This window comes from Biomphalaria glabrata, chromosome 9, assembly GCF_947242115.1.
Source record: "Biomphalaria glabrata chromosome 9, xgBioGlab47.1, whole genome shotgun sequence".
NCBI lineage: Eukaryota > Metazoa > Mollusca > Gastropoda > Planorbidae > Biomphalaria > Biomphalaria glabrata.
In genome coordinates this window covers 41,053,688-41,070,711 of record NC_074719.1, presented here as the reverse complement: position 1 = coordinate 41,070,711, position 17,024 = coordinate 41,053,688, and the positions used below count along the sequence as shown (strand labels likewise).

Below are 17,024 nucleotides of genomic sequence, written 5' to 3'. Positions count from 1 at the left end.
TAATAGTGCCCACCTTCTGCACTGTCTAGGATGGTGGTGTGCATGGCGGGGTTATAAAAATACATTTTTTTTAAATCCACCCCTTCTATATGTTCAAAAACTAAAGTAAACTAAATTTCATGTGTTATTGAAAAAACAAAAACAGAAAACAATATGGCCATTATGCTTTTCAGGAAATTTCAAATTTTAACCACACTCCAAAGTTTTATAACATTCCAACATTTTATCACATACCAACTTTTCAATACTTTTTACCACACTGCAACTTTTTACGATAATGTAAATTACATTTTTACCACACTGCAACTTTTAACCACATTCCAACTTTTTACCACGATTTTTATCACACTCCAATTTTTTAACTATATTCCATTTTATTCAAACACATTTCAACTTTTTACCACACTCCAAATTTTACCACATTCCAAATTTTACCACTTTTTACCACATTCCACCTTTTGTCCATCTTTCATCTTTTGACTTTGAAAGTGTCAGTTAATATAACAACTAGAAAGAAAGAATAAAGAAGGATGGCTGCCAGTTGTGAAGGATGCGCTCTGGACTGCAATCACGATGATTGAGCTCTGCATCAGGTCTGAACTAGGAAGTAACACCACTAATAAACAAGTTTGAAAGTGTTACCTTTTAAATGTGGGCAGGTTTTAATGCTTTCACCATCTTCACCTCCTAGTGTCTTGCATGGACATTCTATAATTAGATTTTACTTACATTTAGATTAGCATAGAAAACATTTATCAATATAGTAAATGTTTCACTACTTAAGATAATAATCTCACAAATAAAAGCTCGTCCGGGAAGATTTTACTAGTTCGTATTATGAACAGAATTTAGGAAGTACGTCTATGAAAATTGAGTCTCTGTCACTGTTGGATAGTCCTATATGCAACATACTCTTTAGTTTAGGAGCCTCCACGTACTTAAGGGTTCCACGTTAATAGTTACAGGAATGTTTTCTGAAAACAACATACATTTTTTTTTAAATTACCTGCTTCATACTAAAAGGGGCGAGACACCTCAAATATCTTAGGGCCTTATTAAGTGTAAATCCGGTTTTAGTCTTTGTGCATATCTGGAAATGTGGGTTCAAACTTATGATAAAGTATTATCAAGGTATGGGAATGTTAGTGTTGCGTTGCATGGGGGATTATACCAGAAGTAGAATGTGTATAGAACCAGATTCTATATTTGAATTTAAGAAAGTAGTAGCAGATAAAAGGTAGAAGATAACTAGTAGACAACATTCAAAATAAACTAGTGGAGAGTCATGGGCGTAGCAAGGGGGAGGGAGTCGGAAATTAGTGACTGATTTTTTGCTTTGATTTTGTTTATTTTAGGTGAGATTTTAATACTAAACCATCACTTGCACCCAGCACAACCAAAGGGGTTTTGAGTTTAAAACCCCCTACCAGGGGGGTTCGAGTTTAAAACCCCCTACCAGGGGGGTTCGAGTTTAAAAACCCCTACCAGGGGGGTTCGAGTTAAAAACCCCTACCAGGGGTTTTGAGTTTAAAACCCCCTACCACGGGTTTTAAGTTTTAAACCCCCTACCTGGGGTTTTTGCAGTTAACTCCCCCTCTTCTATAAAACAAAAAAAAATGCAAACGAAAATCCCCTAAATCCAAGAGCACAGTTAAGGAAGGTTTTGATTTTAAAACCCCGTCCAAAATTTACGATAAACCCTCTCTTTAATGTAATAAAAGCTAATTACGCACTCAAAATGTTATGAGCGTAGCTAAATAGGTTTTGACTTAGTTTTGAGTTTAAACCCCACTTCAGCGGGGTTTGAAGGTAAAAAATACCTCTTTAATAATAAAAACAAAGCAAATTATACATTAAAAATGTTATGAGTGTAGTCTAAGGGGTTTTGAGTTTAAACTCCCCTCCAGTGGAGTTTGGAGCTAAAAAGTACCTCTTCAATATAAATAAAAGAAAACTACTCACTCTAAAATCTATGAGCGTAGTCAAAGGGGTTTTGAGTTTAAAAAAATAAAAAGTACATCTTAAGTGTAAGAAAAAAAGCAAATTACGCACTCAAAATGCTATGAGCGTTGCCGAGGGGTTTGGTGCTAAAAATACATCTTCAATATAAAAAAAAAGATAATTACACACTGAAATTATTTGCGCGTAGCCAAGCCAATCCGGGGTTTTGAGTTTAAACCCCTCTTCTACAGATGGCTTTTTTTTTAAGTTTAAAACCCCTCCAGATGGTTTTGAGTCTAAGATCCCCCTACAGAGCATTTTGAGGTGGAAAACCCCCAACAGAAGATTTTGACGATAAAACTTCTCTTTTCGATATAAAATCTAAAGCAAACTACAGTCACTTAATTCCAAGAGCGTATTGAAGAGAGGTTACACATTTTTACCAGTGGCAGGGCTCCATTAATAAACTGCAGTAAATAGTCATCTACCGAAATCGAAAAACACTAAATGTAGCTCAACAAAGATGGCTAAGACAGATTTTAGGAGTCAGTTATAGAGATCGGGTCTAAAAATTCACACCCCCCTTTCCAAAAAAATCCTGGCAAGCCCATGCTATTAGAGCATGGAATGGGTTGCCTGAGCTAGCCAGGAAAACCAGTGACTTGGCAGAATTTAAGTCATTGGTTAATATACAACTAAATCTAAAACTACAAAACTACATCTAAAACTACAAAACTAGAACTAAATCTACAAAACTACAACTAAATAACTACAACTACTAAACTACAACTAAAACTAAAACTACAAAACTACAACTAAAACTACAACGATAAGAGTACAAATACAAAAGTACTACTACAGCACTAGTGACGCCACTGTCTTTAGATGAGCCACGAGAAGAACTTAGTGTCATGTGATGCGTGCGCGTATTGAAAAGTATTACTACAACTACACTTACAATTACTACAACAAAACTACAATGGTAATTATAACTAAGCTACAAAACTAATACTAAAGTTACAAAACTACAACTAAAGTTACAAAACTACAACTAAAAAACTACAACTAAATCTAAAACTACAACTAAATCTGAAACTACAACTAAATCTAAAACTACAACTAAATCTGAAATTACAACTAAATTACAATCTAACACTACAACTAAATCTAAAAGTACAACTACAACTAAAGCTACAAAACTACCACTACAACTAAAGCTACAAAACTACAACTAAAGCTACAAAACTACAACTAAATCTACAAAACTACAACTAAAGCTACAAAACTACAACTAAATCTACAAAACTACAACTAAAGCTACAAAACTACCACTATAACTAAATCTACAAAACTACAACTAAAGCTACAAAACTACAATTAAATCTACAAAACTACAACGAAATCTACAAAACAACAACTAAATCTACAAAACAACAACTAAATCTACAGAACTACAACTAAATCTACATACAAAACTACAACTAAATCTACAAAACTACAACTAAATCTACATACAAAACTACAACTAAATCTACAAAACTACAACTAAATCTACAAAACTACAACTAAAGCTACAAAACTACATCTAAAGCTACAAAACTACATCTAAAGCAACAAAACTACAACTAAAGCTACAAAACTACAACTAAAGCTACAAAACTACAACTAAAGCTACAAAACTACAACTAACGCTACAAAACTACAACTAAAGCTACAAAACTACAACTAAATCTACAAAACTACAACGAAATCTACAAAACTACAACTAAATCTACAGAACTACAACTAAAGCTACAAAACTACAACTAAATCTACAAAACTACAACGAAATCTACAAAACAACAACTAAATCTACAGAACTACAACTAAAGCTACAAAACTACAACTAAAGCTACAAAACTACAACTAAAGCTACAATACTACAACTAAATCTACAAAACTACAACTAAAGCTACAAAACTACAACTAAAGCTACAAAACTACAACTAAATCTACAAAACTACAACGAAATCTACAAAACAACAACTAAATCTACATAACTACAACTAAATCTACAAAACTACAACTAAAGCTACAAAACTACAAGTAAAGCTACAAAACTACGACTAAAGCTACAAAACTACAACTAAAGCTACAATACTACAACTAAATCTACAATACTACAACTAAATCTACAAAACTACCACTAAATCTACAAAACTACCAATATAACTAAATCTACAAAACTTTAACTAAATCTACAAAACTACAACTAAAGCTACAAAACTATAACTAAATCTAATCTAAAACTTAAACTAAAACTATATCTACAACTAAAGCTACAAAACTATAACTAAATCTAATCTAAAACTTAAACTAAAACTATATCTACAACTAAAGCTACAAAACTACAACTAAAGCTATAAAACTACAACTAAAGCTAAAACTAGAACTAAGAAACTACAACTAAATCTAAAACTACAACTAAATCTAAAACTACAAATATAAAAATTATACTAAATCTAAAACTACAAATATAAAAATTATACTAAATCTAAAACTACAACTAAATCTAAAACTACAACTATAAAAATTATACTAAATCTAAAACTACAACTAAATCTAAAACTATAAAAATTATACTAAATCTAAAACTACAACTAAATCTAAAACTACAACTATAAAAATTATACTAAATCTAAAACTACAACTAAATCTAAAACTACAACTATAAAAATTATACTAAATCTAAAACTACAACTAAATCTAAAACTATAAAAATTATACTAAATCTAAAACTACAACTAAATCTAAAACTACAACTATAAAAATTATACTAAATCTAAAACTACATCTACACAACTAAAGCTACATCTAAAACTACAACTAAATGGTGCGATGTCTGTTTTTTCCTAGTGTCGTGTATGTGGATGTTTGTTTTGCAAGCATGCAGTGTCTGTGGCAGGATTCTGTTCAGCTTATTGTTGGGCAAGATAAGTGTAATAGTTTTTATGTGGTGCATGTAAAATATTCCCCTTTCCCCCCTATCAAATTAGCGTTTTGACTTGTCTAAATTTAATCCGCGCGAACGTATTGGAAATCATATTTAACTAAGGTTTTAAATACAATTTTAAAAATAAATTTTATTAGCCAGATACCCATTTTAAAATTATTTATAGAGCGATTGTATTTTACTTTTATAATTGAACAAGTGAAAACATTTAAAATACTATTTTCTAAACGACAATACAGCCTTCTAAATAACTAATACATGTTAACTCATTGAGTGCGGAGCGTCTATCACATAGACGGTCTGTCTGCCCTAAATGACCCTACCTTTCCCTATAAACAAAGCCCCATCGAAACCATTCTGGCGCGGTGTGGGGTAATAAGGTTTCATTGGGTAGATTGACCTACTTACAATCGCCCCTATAAAAACGTTAACGGATCGGTGTGGGATTTTAGTTATTGGGCCGTTAACGTCTTTCCGCTTTCGTGCCGGTGTGGGATTTCCCCAATCACGCCAGAACCAACATGATGAAATCTTTATTATAACATAAAAAACAATATTATGATGTTTTAAAATGTAGTATTAATCGTCTTAAAGCTAAATGTTGCTTTGAATCCTTTTTGTAAGTAATATTAAGATTTTTTAAAAAAATTAATTAGGGTTCTATTGGGGAAATCCCTAACTGGAATAGTGAAGTTTTACCCGTATGGGCCCAATGCAGACTTTTCGTAATCAAATAGTGTGTGTGTGTGTGTGTGTCTGATTTTTTAATGTGCACACTAAAAAAAAATATCTATATCTAGTAATATTTAATCACACATAGAATCTTAAGTTAAAGGAGAACATATTTTTTTTTTTTTTTTTTTTTTTTAGATTTAGATTTTAAGAAAAAGTTTTATACATTTTAACATTTTTTTCGACCAATGAAAAAGAAGCATTTATTTCTTTTAAGCTCGCGATATTCGGCACAAACTGGATTATTCAGTCTTCACTCTAGAGCGTACACACGTGGATCAAATTAGAGCTAGCTAGATCTATATAGATCTAAATCTGTTAAGTTATTAGTTATACTACAAGTTATAGAGCTATAGTCACTCTAGTCTAGGTCTAGTCAATCTAGACTTTCATTAATATAATAGATCTATTATAAATAATTATAAGAGCTGTACTTCTTGATATCAATGCATATGTTCTTCAACTCATGGCAGCAATGGCAGCAGCCATGGAAATTCAATTGGAATGGTCGTAACTTATAAGTTAAAGTCTTAAGCCTATCACAAGTACAGATCATCATCAGATGACGAATCTCTAAGTACTCTAACACTACTAACAGATCTAATCTAGATAGTAGATTAGGTCTAGACTTAGAATAGATTTATAGATATATCTAGATAATCTAGAATGCTAAGAATCTAGATCTAGAGATTCTATAGATCTCTCTAGACTAGTTTTATTATAATATCTAGATCTAATTACTAATAGTAGTAATAGGCTACTAGATCTAGTACGATATAATATTATTAATATATAGTGGTCTATATTATATCTAATCTAGACTTGAGACCTATTAAATCTAGATCTAGACGACTTAGACTTAAGTGATTAACTTTTATGCGTTATGACTAGATTTACTATTTAGAATAGATCTAGATTCTAGAATCTGCCATGAAATGGCTAATGCATCTGCAGCATAGAATTAGATTTAGTTAAGGACTTACTAGATCTTAAATCTAAATCTACTACCTTTTAACTTTTAGGGCAGAATATTAGATCTAGTCTATATGCCTATCTAGTCACGTAACTGTAAACTAATACTTAGACTTTGGACACTTTGGTATATAAATATAATAATTATTATACTCATAGTACTCATACTCATATATAGATTTTAGTTCTATTCTAATTCAAATATTTTGAGGTTAGAAAAAATTGACCTAGACTTATAAGATATACTAAGACTTAGTAAACTTAGATCTAGATCTAATAAAAGATAGTCTAGAATAGTCTAGATTCTAAAATCTAGTTGTTATTAGAAAATTTAGTAGATATAGAATAATATTTAATTAATATATTGTTAATACAGACTAATCTTAAATTTTTTCATACTATAGGCGATAGGTCATTTAGATTAAATAATTCTAGATCGAGTAACTAGTTATAGTCATAGACCTATAGTATAGACTTATAATCTTATAATATAGATATTTACTTTGTAGAGACTAATGTACAATATTAGGCCTACACTCCAGATCTTGAAAATCTAGTCTAGAGTTTAGAATGTTTAAATTTATACAAATAGAATCTAAATAAAATCAAACGTTTATATTGGTTTTAAAATCAGATATTGAGATATGTCTAGAAAAATATGTATATATATAGTATATCTATATTAGGGGCCTATATATAATAGACTAACGCCACTAACGGCTAACCCTATAGCTGCTATAGACTATAGCCCTATATTGACATTGTTTTTTTTTTTGTTTTTTTTTAATGTTCCTTCAGAGTTGAAGATATCTACTTGGTAGTCTAAACCTCAAAGGAGCTTAGGGAAGTGATGGCAGTTGCAGGGTATGAACCAGACGACCACGCAGAGACCAATGAGGCGACCAAACAGTCCATCGTGCATACCACATAACCAGGTCCAGGTAGCGTTACATCTTTATTCACCAATACTCAATATATGTTAGATTTTATTTTTTGTAAATTTTAAAGACTCTAGGCTCTATGTAATAGAATTAAATAGATCTATACAGATCTAGAAATTCTAGATCTATAAACTAGACATAGATCTAGATTATATTTAGATCTAGCTAGAATATCTAGAGGTCTTAATACTAATTATTATATTACACATTTTTCTACAATTTGATCTAGGATTCATTCTATAGGCTTAGCTAAGGCTTAGGCTTTTTAAAATTTCATTGTGTGGATACTGTTAAAGAAAAAATACAGAGTCTCATCATTAGGCTATAGCAACAGTTTTTCTTATACACCATACCATAAACATTTCAGGATTTGTCTTTATTGTAATTGTATTTATTTTTTTTTTTTAGAATGCCAGTTTTCTTTAAGGGCAGCTGACAATAAGAATTGTCTATGTATGCACTACAGATGCTGTTCAATATCTTTTCATGAGGAAGCCTGCTCAAAAAGGTACGAAGAATAAATTTTTCTTTAAGATTACTGATCAGTGACACCCTATCCCCCCAAACCAAATGAAAATTTTAATGAGATCAAATCGATTAAATAAAGAAAATGTAAAATAAATGTTAATCTTGTGAAACAATGTTCGAGAGCAATATCTTCAGCTTTTTGTAATTTCACTGAGATTTAAGTTCATTATTAATTTGCATAAAAAATTATAATGAACATTTATACAATGAAAATAGGGCCTACATAGAATTGTTTTTGACCTAATGTCATTATATAGCAACAATCCTTCTTGTATACCTTACCTTAAACATTTTGTGTTTTGCCTCTATTGTAATATTATTTTTTTTTGCATTCTTTAAACATTTTTTATGTTTTTATTTATTTATTTTTTTTTTTTTTAACAGATCGCCACATTTTCTTTAGGGGAAGTTGACATTAATCTTTTAGGTTAATAATAACCTATGCATGCAGTACAGATGCTGTTCATCTTTTCATAAGCAAGCCTGCTCAAGAAGGTAAGAATTAAATTTTGCTTTTAGATTACTGATCAGCAATCTGAAAGTAAATTGTTAATGGGATGGAATTTATTAAATGTAAATAAAGAAATGCTATCCTAATTTTGAAATATGCTGGTTGTGGTTTGTTTTTTTTTTGTTATGTTTTTTTTAAGTTTCACTGTGATAATTATTTATTTTAATTCTAGAATAACTTTTCAGCCAACTTATTTTTAAAATTACCATAGAACTCTAATTACAACAGAATATAGTTGTATTAGTAAGAGCCTGTGATAAAGTTAATATAAATAAATTGGACAAAATATAATATTGAATGAATTGAAGCCTAGCTCGATCTAGTCTGCCATTGCACTTTTAGCATAGTCAAATACCAGTGCCACATTTGCTGACACCAATTCATAACATTTAATTTAAAGAGAAGATTGAACTCCAAATTTTGAAATACCATTAATTTTTGTGTTGCTTAATAGGCTTTAGAAGCAACCTAATTTTTGAGCACCGTTTATCATCAAGGGCTGGAAATATAACCGTTAAATAGTATGTCCACATAGATAAATGTAAGGTCTTCTGATGTTTAATTGTTAGATTCTTTTTATTATTAATACAGCTTGAAGGTAGTTTTATTACATGACTATAATATTTATTTGTTTGTTTGTTTGTTCCAGCTGCTGCATGGAAGTCAAAATATGAATTATTGCCACCAGTCTTGAAGTCAGCTTGTAAAGAATGCTAAGAATTGAATGAAAATGCTGTCTTGATATCTTGTTTGTGCTGTTATATTTGTCTTTTGTGTTGGTTAATTATTCCATGAATAAAAAATAAAAAAAAAGTTAATTGTGTAAGTTTGATTTAAGAATAAATGATCAGAGCATGCAAGTCTTATATAGTACGTTACCAAAAATTGTATTGTTTGATAGTGTTCAAACCCAAAAATGTAATTTAACTTGTCCATTACTTTATAAATATGTTGACATTATAGCTAGATGTATAAAGAAATCATGCACTGATTCAATTATTATAATTTCCAAACAATTATGTCAAATAATTCTATTGCTAGATCTAAATCATCAGTGTGAAAGTAGACCTATGTAAAAGGTTAAAAATTGAGCTGCATTTGAACAAAAAGGGCATTATAAACAAAAAATCACTAATGAATTTGTTTTAAACTACAGTATTGAAAAACATTAAAGATTATTCCTAATTAAGCCATAATAAAATTTAATGACTGAACCATCGGAGACAGTATTTGCATGATAATACCTAATTGAGCCCTAATAAATATCAGTTACTAAACCATTAGGGCCAGCATTGGACCGATAATGGCACAATAAGGGTTATCCCTAATTGAACCCTAATTAATATTTCAGTTACTAAACCATTAGGGCCAGCATCGGACCGATATTGGCACAATAAGGGTTATCCCTAATTGAACCCTAATTAATATTTCAATTACTAAACCATTAGGGCCAGCATTGGACCGATAATGGCACAATAAGGGTTATCCCTAATTGAACCCTAATAAATATTTCAGTTACTAAACCATTCAGGCCAGCATCGGACCGATATTGGCACAATAAGGGTTATCCCTAATTAAACCCCAATGAAAATCTCAGTTACTAAACCATTGGGGCTAGTATGGGCTTGATTAGGGCGCGATTCTGGAAATCCCCAATGAATCTGGAAGTGGGTTTACCCATTCTGGGCCGATATTGGCACGATTAGGGTAGCCCGTATTGGTCCCTTATGGGAACCTAATGACGCCAATGTGCAAACGGTATGCGCACCCATTAGGGCGCGATTTGGGCTATTTAGGGCTGCAATTAGGGCAAAGGGGGATAACCCTAATTAAAACTGATACTGGGCCGTAATGGGCATGTTTATAGGGTTGTTTCGTTGCATTTTTAAATTAAAATTTTTAACTAACAACAGTGGAACTATTTTTACTTTATAAAAGAGTTCTTCATCCTTTGTTTACATAGAAATGAGAAGCTTTTGGCTTTATTTAGACATCTTTAATTTTATTTATTACTTTTTTTACAATGTAAAAAAACGTCGCCATGACTACGCTATTCCAAGACACACCCACAATGTTGACCACTGAAGAAACTTTATAATTATTCTGAAATTTATCACAAATAAATAGTAATAATGAAGGATTTGATCTAGATATAGATCTATTATATAGATTAGATCCAGGTAGGTCTAAATTTAGCGTATTTATATCTTTATTATTAGTATTTAGATCTAAATCTATTATTGTCAGTGACAGTAGGTCAGGTGTAGTCTGTAGATGAAGTAGATCGAGATTGACTAGATGAGTAGATCTAAGCTTTTATCTATAGACTTGGACTCTAGATCTAGATATATCTCTAGATCTAAGCTTATGGTAAATAAAAAGAAAGGAAATGGTAGATCTACATCAAATAATCATCCACTGTGGGCATTTTTTCCCCATTTTCTTTTTTATTTTTAGTATTGTTTAAATCTGTAAAAATCTACAACATCATGGCTATGCTTGTCCAAGACACACCCACAATGTTTACTACTGAAGAAGCTTTATTGTTTTATTTATACTTCTATGAATTGTAATAATGAAGATCTTGATCAAGATTTAGCATAGGATGAAGCAGACTTGGACATTATTAGCATTTAGATTTAGATCTAGTATTGCCTTATATGCTTAGGCCTTAGCCTTAGACTATAGGGCTAGGTCCTGAATGTAGATCAAGGTTGACTAGATCTATGCTTTTATCTTTACAACTTTGTAGATTCCTATAGAACTAAGCCTAAGATAAATGAAAACAACAGAAATGGCAGATCTAAATCCAATATTCATCCACCATGCTAGGCCTTTTCTTGGTATATTTTGTAGCAATTTTTTTTAGTATTGCTTTTTGGTAAAAATCATCACCATCGCTATACTGGTTCAAGTTGCACTCCAAAAGGTTTACTACTAAATAAAAGTAAAGTATAAAACTATTCTAAATCCATAATTTATCACAAAGGAACAGTAATAATGATCTATAAGATGTCTAAATCTTAGGGAAAATGAATTAGGATTTTTATTGTCCTTCATCTAGTTAAAGATTTAGGCTTTGATCTCTCGCTAGCCTATGTCTTGCACTGGTCTAGTATTAGAATAAAAGATGTTCTAGGCAAATAAAAAGAAGACAAATCTAGATCTATATCCCATTGATTCAAATGTACATAATATTTGAGTGCATTTGGTTGATAGATTTAGTACTGGTATCTATTGTTATTGGTAGTAATGAAAAGCGCAATAATTTGCACTTTTTTTCAGACTAAAAAAAACAGCTAAAAATAATAATATAATCTTATCTTATCTTATATGATACAGACGTTACTTCAAAAAAGAAGATGATTACATCCTACGCATCATGCATTTAGTCATGCATAATAATCAATGATTCATCATCTTTTATTGACTGTTTTATCACATTTCTTTTTGAAAATGCTGTAAATAGTCTAAATATGCTGTTTCAACAGTAATACAAAGAACAAAATCTAAATTTAGGTCTCAAAAGTTCTAAAGTTGGCATCCATTTTTTTTTCCGAGTGTCATATTATTTAGATTATAATTTGTATCTTATATTTGAATAGAAAGATGTTTACATTTTCACATTCTCCATTCATTTACCTTTACTTTGATACCAAATATGTTACTATAGCATTATTGGTACTTAAACAATAAATTTTTGTTTTAGCCATGTTTGAAACATTTTCTTATTTTTTTTTAAAAAGTAGCATTTAAAAAAAAAAAAAAAAAAACACCGCAGTCAAAGAGTTAAAATAAAAAGCAAAGGTCTTAAGTATTGCTCCTTTTTTTGAAAGGCAATGGATGCGCCAAGATGAGTTACTGGTTTCTGCTTCGTCTTGAAATTGGGCAAAATCTAGTGTGGCTAATAAAGCCAATTCTAGAGCGGCAGACTGCTTTTTTTTTATTTATTAAAAGGAAATCTCAAAATTTGCGCCATTCAATTTTAAGTTTGCTTTTTTTTTTTTAATTTTATTTGTAAGTTCTTATAATTCACAAGTATTAAATCATAAACAATTGAAAAATGATTAACCTACACTTAATTACCTTACCCATAATTCGTGCTCTTTTTTGGGCGCATCCATTGCCTTCCGAGACAAAAGGTGCCATAGTCAAACCTTTGGGTTTTTTAATCTAACGTAAAAGTGGACTATCGCGTTCAGAAATTACCAATTTTTTATTTTTTTTTCTAGTTTTGAGCCAGCTATAGAAATATGAAGTTCTACCTGAACCTCTGAGAGAACCATTTAATCCATGTATTAAGTATGTTGAAACAAAAATCGAAATATACTTTTGGAACTATTATCATGATTAAAAACAAATACGCACCAATCACAACAGTGAAGAGACCACTGAATATAATGTTATAGCCTTGCCATGCACACCACCATCCAAGATAGTGCAGAAAGAAGGTGTGCACTATCTGTGATTAGAGACTGGAAGGATGTTGACATGAGAGAGAGAACGATTTCCGCCCAAGTCTAGAGCTAATGAAGATGTTTTACTCAAGACTTGTTGTTCTACATGTATTTGTGATTTCCTGTAAATAAACATCTATGTCTCGTGAGTTTGCCTCCCTTCAGTTATTACATTGGTGTCAGAAGTGAGATTTGGGTAGCTCAACGAAAGGAAAGAATGACAACGCTTAGGAAGCTGCCTCGCTTCTTGCCATGAGGCTGCCCTCGGTGGTGAATAAGAGAAAGGCCAGACAACGAAAACGACGTCCTCTTAACCAAAGGCAGATCAATTGGAGCAGAAGAACAAAGCGGCATCTGCAGAGAGCAGTGTGGATTGCTTTGTGGGGAGCACGATCCATTCAATCTGTGATTCCCACCGACAGACCTCCACCTGCACTGATCAACCGTGAACATGTTTCTTTTCGGGACGAAAAGACTAAGGTGGGGGTAGTGTTGTAACCCTGCCTTGCACCAGTGCTTGAGGTGCGCACAAGTGAACGAAAACAGGAAGACACTAGAATGGATAGAATAACAGTGAATCAGGGTTGTGAAGAGTCTGAATGTGTCTGAAACTAAGAAGCCAGCTTTTGGACAATTTTCAGTATTGTTGTTGGGGCTACGTACCCCGGACCCAGCTGGGGAAGCTCAAGGCGCTCCACCAGTTGTCCTGAGTGGTATACACTGTCTTTCCACTAATTCAAAGGAGAACCTAGTCTAGTTTTTTGAAAAACGCTCGAAAAAATGAATGTATTCCAGAAATGGGGTTGGCGACATGGGCGTAGCCGGGGGGGTTGGTTTGAGTTTAAACCTCTACCAGGGGTTTTTGAGTTTAAAACCCCTACCAGGGGGGGGTGAGTTTAAACCCCCCTACCAGGGGTTTCGAGTTTAAAACCCCTGCCAGGGGGGCTTGAGTTTAAACCCCCCTACCATGGGGTTTTCGCAGTTAAATTCCCGAGAGGCCAAGTGCGCTTGAACTTGGCTTGGCTTGGCTACTTAGAAGGGGGCTCGAGGTTCGACATCCGACTCGGGCAGAGTTGTGTTTACTGAGCGCCTAAAGGCAGCACGGAAAACCAACACCTAGATACTCCCTCCCCCCGCCCACTGGTCCACAAATGAGATTGGACCAAAAGCGCTCTGAGCATGGTATTAGCATGAAAGTAGCGTTATAAAAAAGCTATAATAATAATAACACCAAAAAAAAATGAAAATGAAAATCCCCCAAATGTTACGTACACAGTTAAGGAATATTTTGATATTTAAACCCTTTCCAAAATTTACGATAAACCCCCTCTTCAATTTAAAAAAAGAAAATTACACACTTTAAAATTCTATGAGCGTAGCCAAAGGGGTTTTGAGTTAACCCCCACCCCTCTTCAATAGGGTTTGAAGCTAAAAAATACGTCTTCAATACCAGGTATAAAAAAACTCAAATTACGCACTCAAAATGTTATAAATGGATTTTTACTCAGTTTTGAGTTTAAACCCCCCTTCAGCGGGGTTATAAGTTAAAACATACCTCTTTAATAATAAAAACAAAGCAAATTATACATTAAAAATGTTATGAGTGTAGTCTAAGGGGTTTTGAGTTTTAACTCCCCTCCAGTGGAGTTTGAAGTGAAAAAGTACCTCTTCAATATAAATAAAAGAAAAGTACTCACTCTAAAATCTATGAGCGTTTGAAAAAAAAAATTAAATAATACCTCTTCAATATAAAAAAAAGCAAATTACACACTAAAATTATTTAAGCGTAGCCAATCCATTTAGGGGTTTTGAGTTTAAACCCCTCCCCTACAGATGGCTTTTTTTTAAAGTTTAAAACCCCTCCAGATGGTTTTGAGTTTAAGATCCCCCTACAGAAAACCTCTATCTTCAATATTATTCTAAAGCAAACTACAGTTATTAAATTCTATTACCGTAGCTAAATGGGGTTTTCAATTAAAAAAAAAAAAACATCTCCAGAGATTTTTTAGTTTTAAACCCCCAACAGATGAATTTGACGTTGACGATAAAACTTCACTTTTCGGTATAAAATCTAATGCAAACTACAGTCACCTAATTCCACGAGCGTATTCAAGAGCGTATTCAAGAAAGGTTACACATTTCTACCAGTGGCAGGCTCCATTAATAGAGTGCAGTGATAGTCATCTGCCGAAATTGAAAAACACTAAATGTGGCTCAACAAAGATGGCTAAGACAGATTTTAGGAGTCAGTTTTAGAGATCGGGTCTAAATCAAGGAAATCCTATGCCGAACTGGGAGTCGACCCATAGTAAGATTGTGACAGAGCGTCGCATGAGGTTTTCGGGACATGTTTTCCGACAAAATGAATTACGCATAATAAGAGTTGCGATGACATTCTAGTACAACTTAGCGCCACACATTCATTGAGATCCTCAGAGAAAGTGGGAAGAGGCTTCAGACATTACCAGTGACAGATTTTTGTGGAAACAGCTTGACGGCAAATACGCCGAACGGCGCGGGAGGGTCTAAGTCAGTAAGAATAGCACATTAGGTTTTTGAAATAAACCTTTTTAACAGCAGGAAAATGCACAGTAGATCCCTCAGAATATGTATTTTGTTGGCTTTCAAAACCAGAAATAGTGCTTGGAGCGAAGCCCCGCGCTGGGGGAGCTCCTAGCGCTCCCCCAGACACCCTTTCTGGCAATGGCGAGGAGTCTTCAATTTTTCCACTAACTCCAGGAAGAACATATTCTAGGGCACAATAAACGTCTTCTGAAAGAATGAAGGGTCAGAATGTAATAAAGATTATGTACACACATACATACATATAAATATTTTTTTCGCTGGGGGGGGGATCAAAACCCCCCTCCGAAAAAAAATCCTGGCTACGCCCATGGTAGACAATCAAAGTATAACATAAATCAAGATGACTCGAGGGGCAGAACAGGGGTGCTATACTGTAGGAATGAGGTGTATTGCAGCCAAGGAAAGGGTTATTGAAGCCAAGATGAGGGGGTGCAAAAGCTAGCTCCATTGAGCCTCGCATGATGTACAGGTTATAATGTGTTGTTTTGCTTCGTGTATCTGTGTGTGTGTGCAGGTCATAGTTCAAAGGACATAAGGTTAACAGACACATAAAAAAGCGGTATTCAACCGCCCCTTCTTTGTACTATGTATCAAATACAGCTGAGAAGTCGCAAAAGCAAATATTGAATTCCTGATTATCGATCTGGAGGCGCAGTGGCTGAGCGGTAAAGCCCATGACTTCCGAACCGGAGATTCCGGATTCAAATCCTGGTGAAGACTTGGATTTTTCATTTCGGCTCTTTGGACGCCTTGAGTCGACGCAGCTCTAATGGGTTCATTGACATTAGTTGGGGAAAAGAAAATGTGGTTTTGCGTTGTGCTGGCCACATGACACCCTAGTTAACCGTAGGCCACAGAAACAGGTGACCTTTACATCATCTGCTCTATAGACCACAAGGTCTGAAAGGGGAACTTTACTTTTTGATTATCGATCTTGATCTCAGGAAAGGCTCCTACTTTGTACCTTAAGCAATCAAGTACTTCCATCAGTACCACAGTCTCTTGTATTCGAGGTATATTAAAAACATCCATAAGTGTAATTAAACTAATCTATGGAACTTTGACAATTTTATATCATGGCCCCGCTTCTCCGACCACCATGTCTGAACTGGCTCCCTGACATCTAATCATACGAGACATCTCATCAATGCAACATTTTATCACCATAACATTTCATCACCATAACATTTTATCACAACAACATTTTATCACCATAACATTTCATCATTGCACCATTTTATCACCATAACATTTTATCACCATAACATTTTATCACCATAACATTTCATCATTGCATAAAGTGCAATTTGCAAACATAAGTACATGTAGGCGTAACCAAGTAATTAACGTACTGAGCAATTTAA

The 17,024-nt window shown here is 33.1% G+C and overlaps 1 protein-coding gene and 1 long non-coding RNA gene across 10 annotated transcripts in view; one reads left to right on the top strand and one right to left on the bottom strand.

Moving 5' to 3' along the window:
• The window catches only part of LOC106052025 (uncharacterized), a 34,211-nt gene that overhangs the window by 2,573 nt on the left and 14,614 nt on the right, over positions 1-17,024 (bottom strand). For 5 of the 6 annotated variants that reach the window (XM_056041525.1, XM_056041527.1, XM_056041526.1 and 2 more), the window contains one exon: positions 643-708. The exons of the other annotated variant lie outside the window; for it this stretch is intronic. In XM_056041525.1, the coding sequence (XP_055897500.1) occupies positions 643-708 (66 nt within the window). The remainder of the gene's footprint in view (positions 1-642; positions 709-17,024) is intronic. 6 annotated transcript variants of the gene reach the window in all.
• On the top strand, positions 5,843-9,593 carry LOC129928228 (uncharacterized). Of its 4 annotated transcripts, none has more exons than XR_008779812.1 (5): positions 5,843-5,938; positions 7,436-7,578; positions 7,987-8,086; positions 8,491-8,601; positions 9,267-9,593. It is a non-coding gene; the product is annotated as an uncharacterized LOC129928228 (long non-coding RNA). The 4 variants fall into 4 exon arrangements; XR_008779813.1 differs by lacking the exon at positions 5,843-5,938 and adding an exon at positions 6,019-6,035; XR_008779810.1 differs by lacking the exon at positions 5,843-5,938 and adding an exon at positions 6,086-6,242 and having other exon boundaries at positions 9,267-9,592.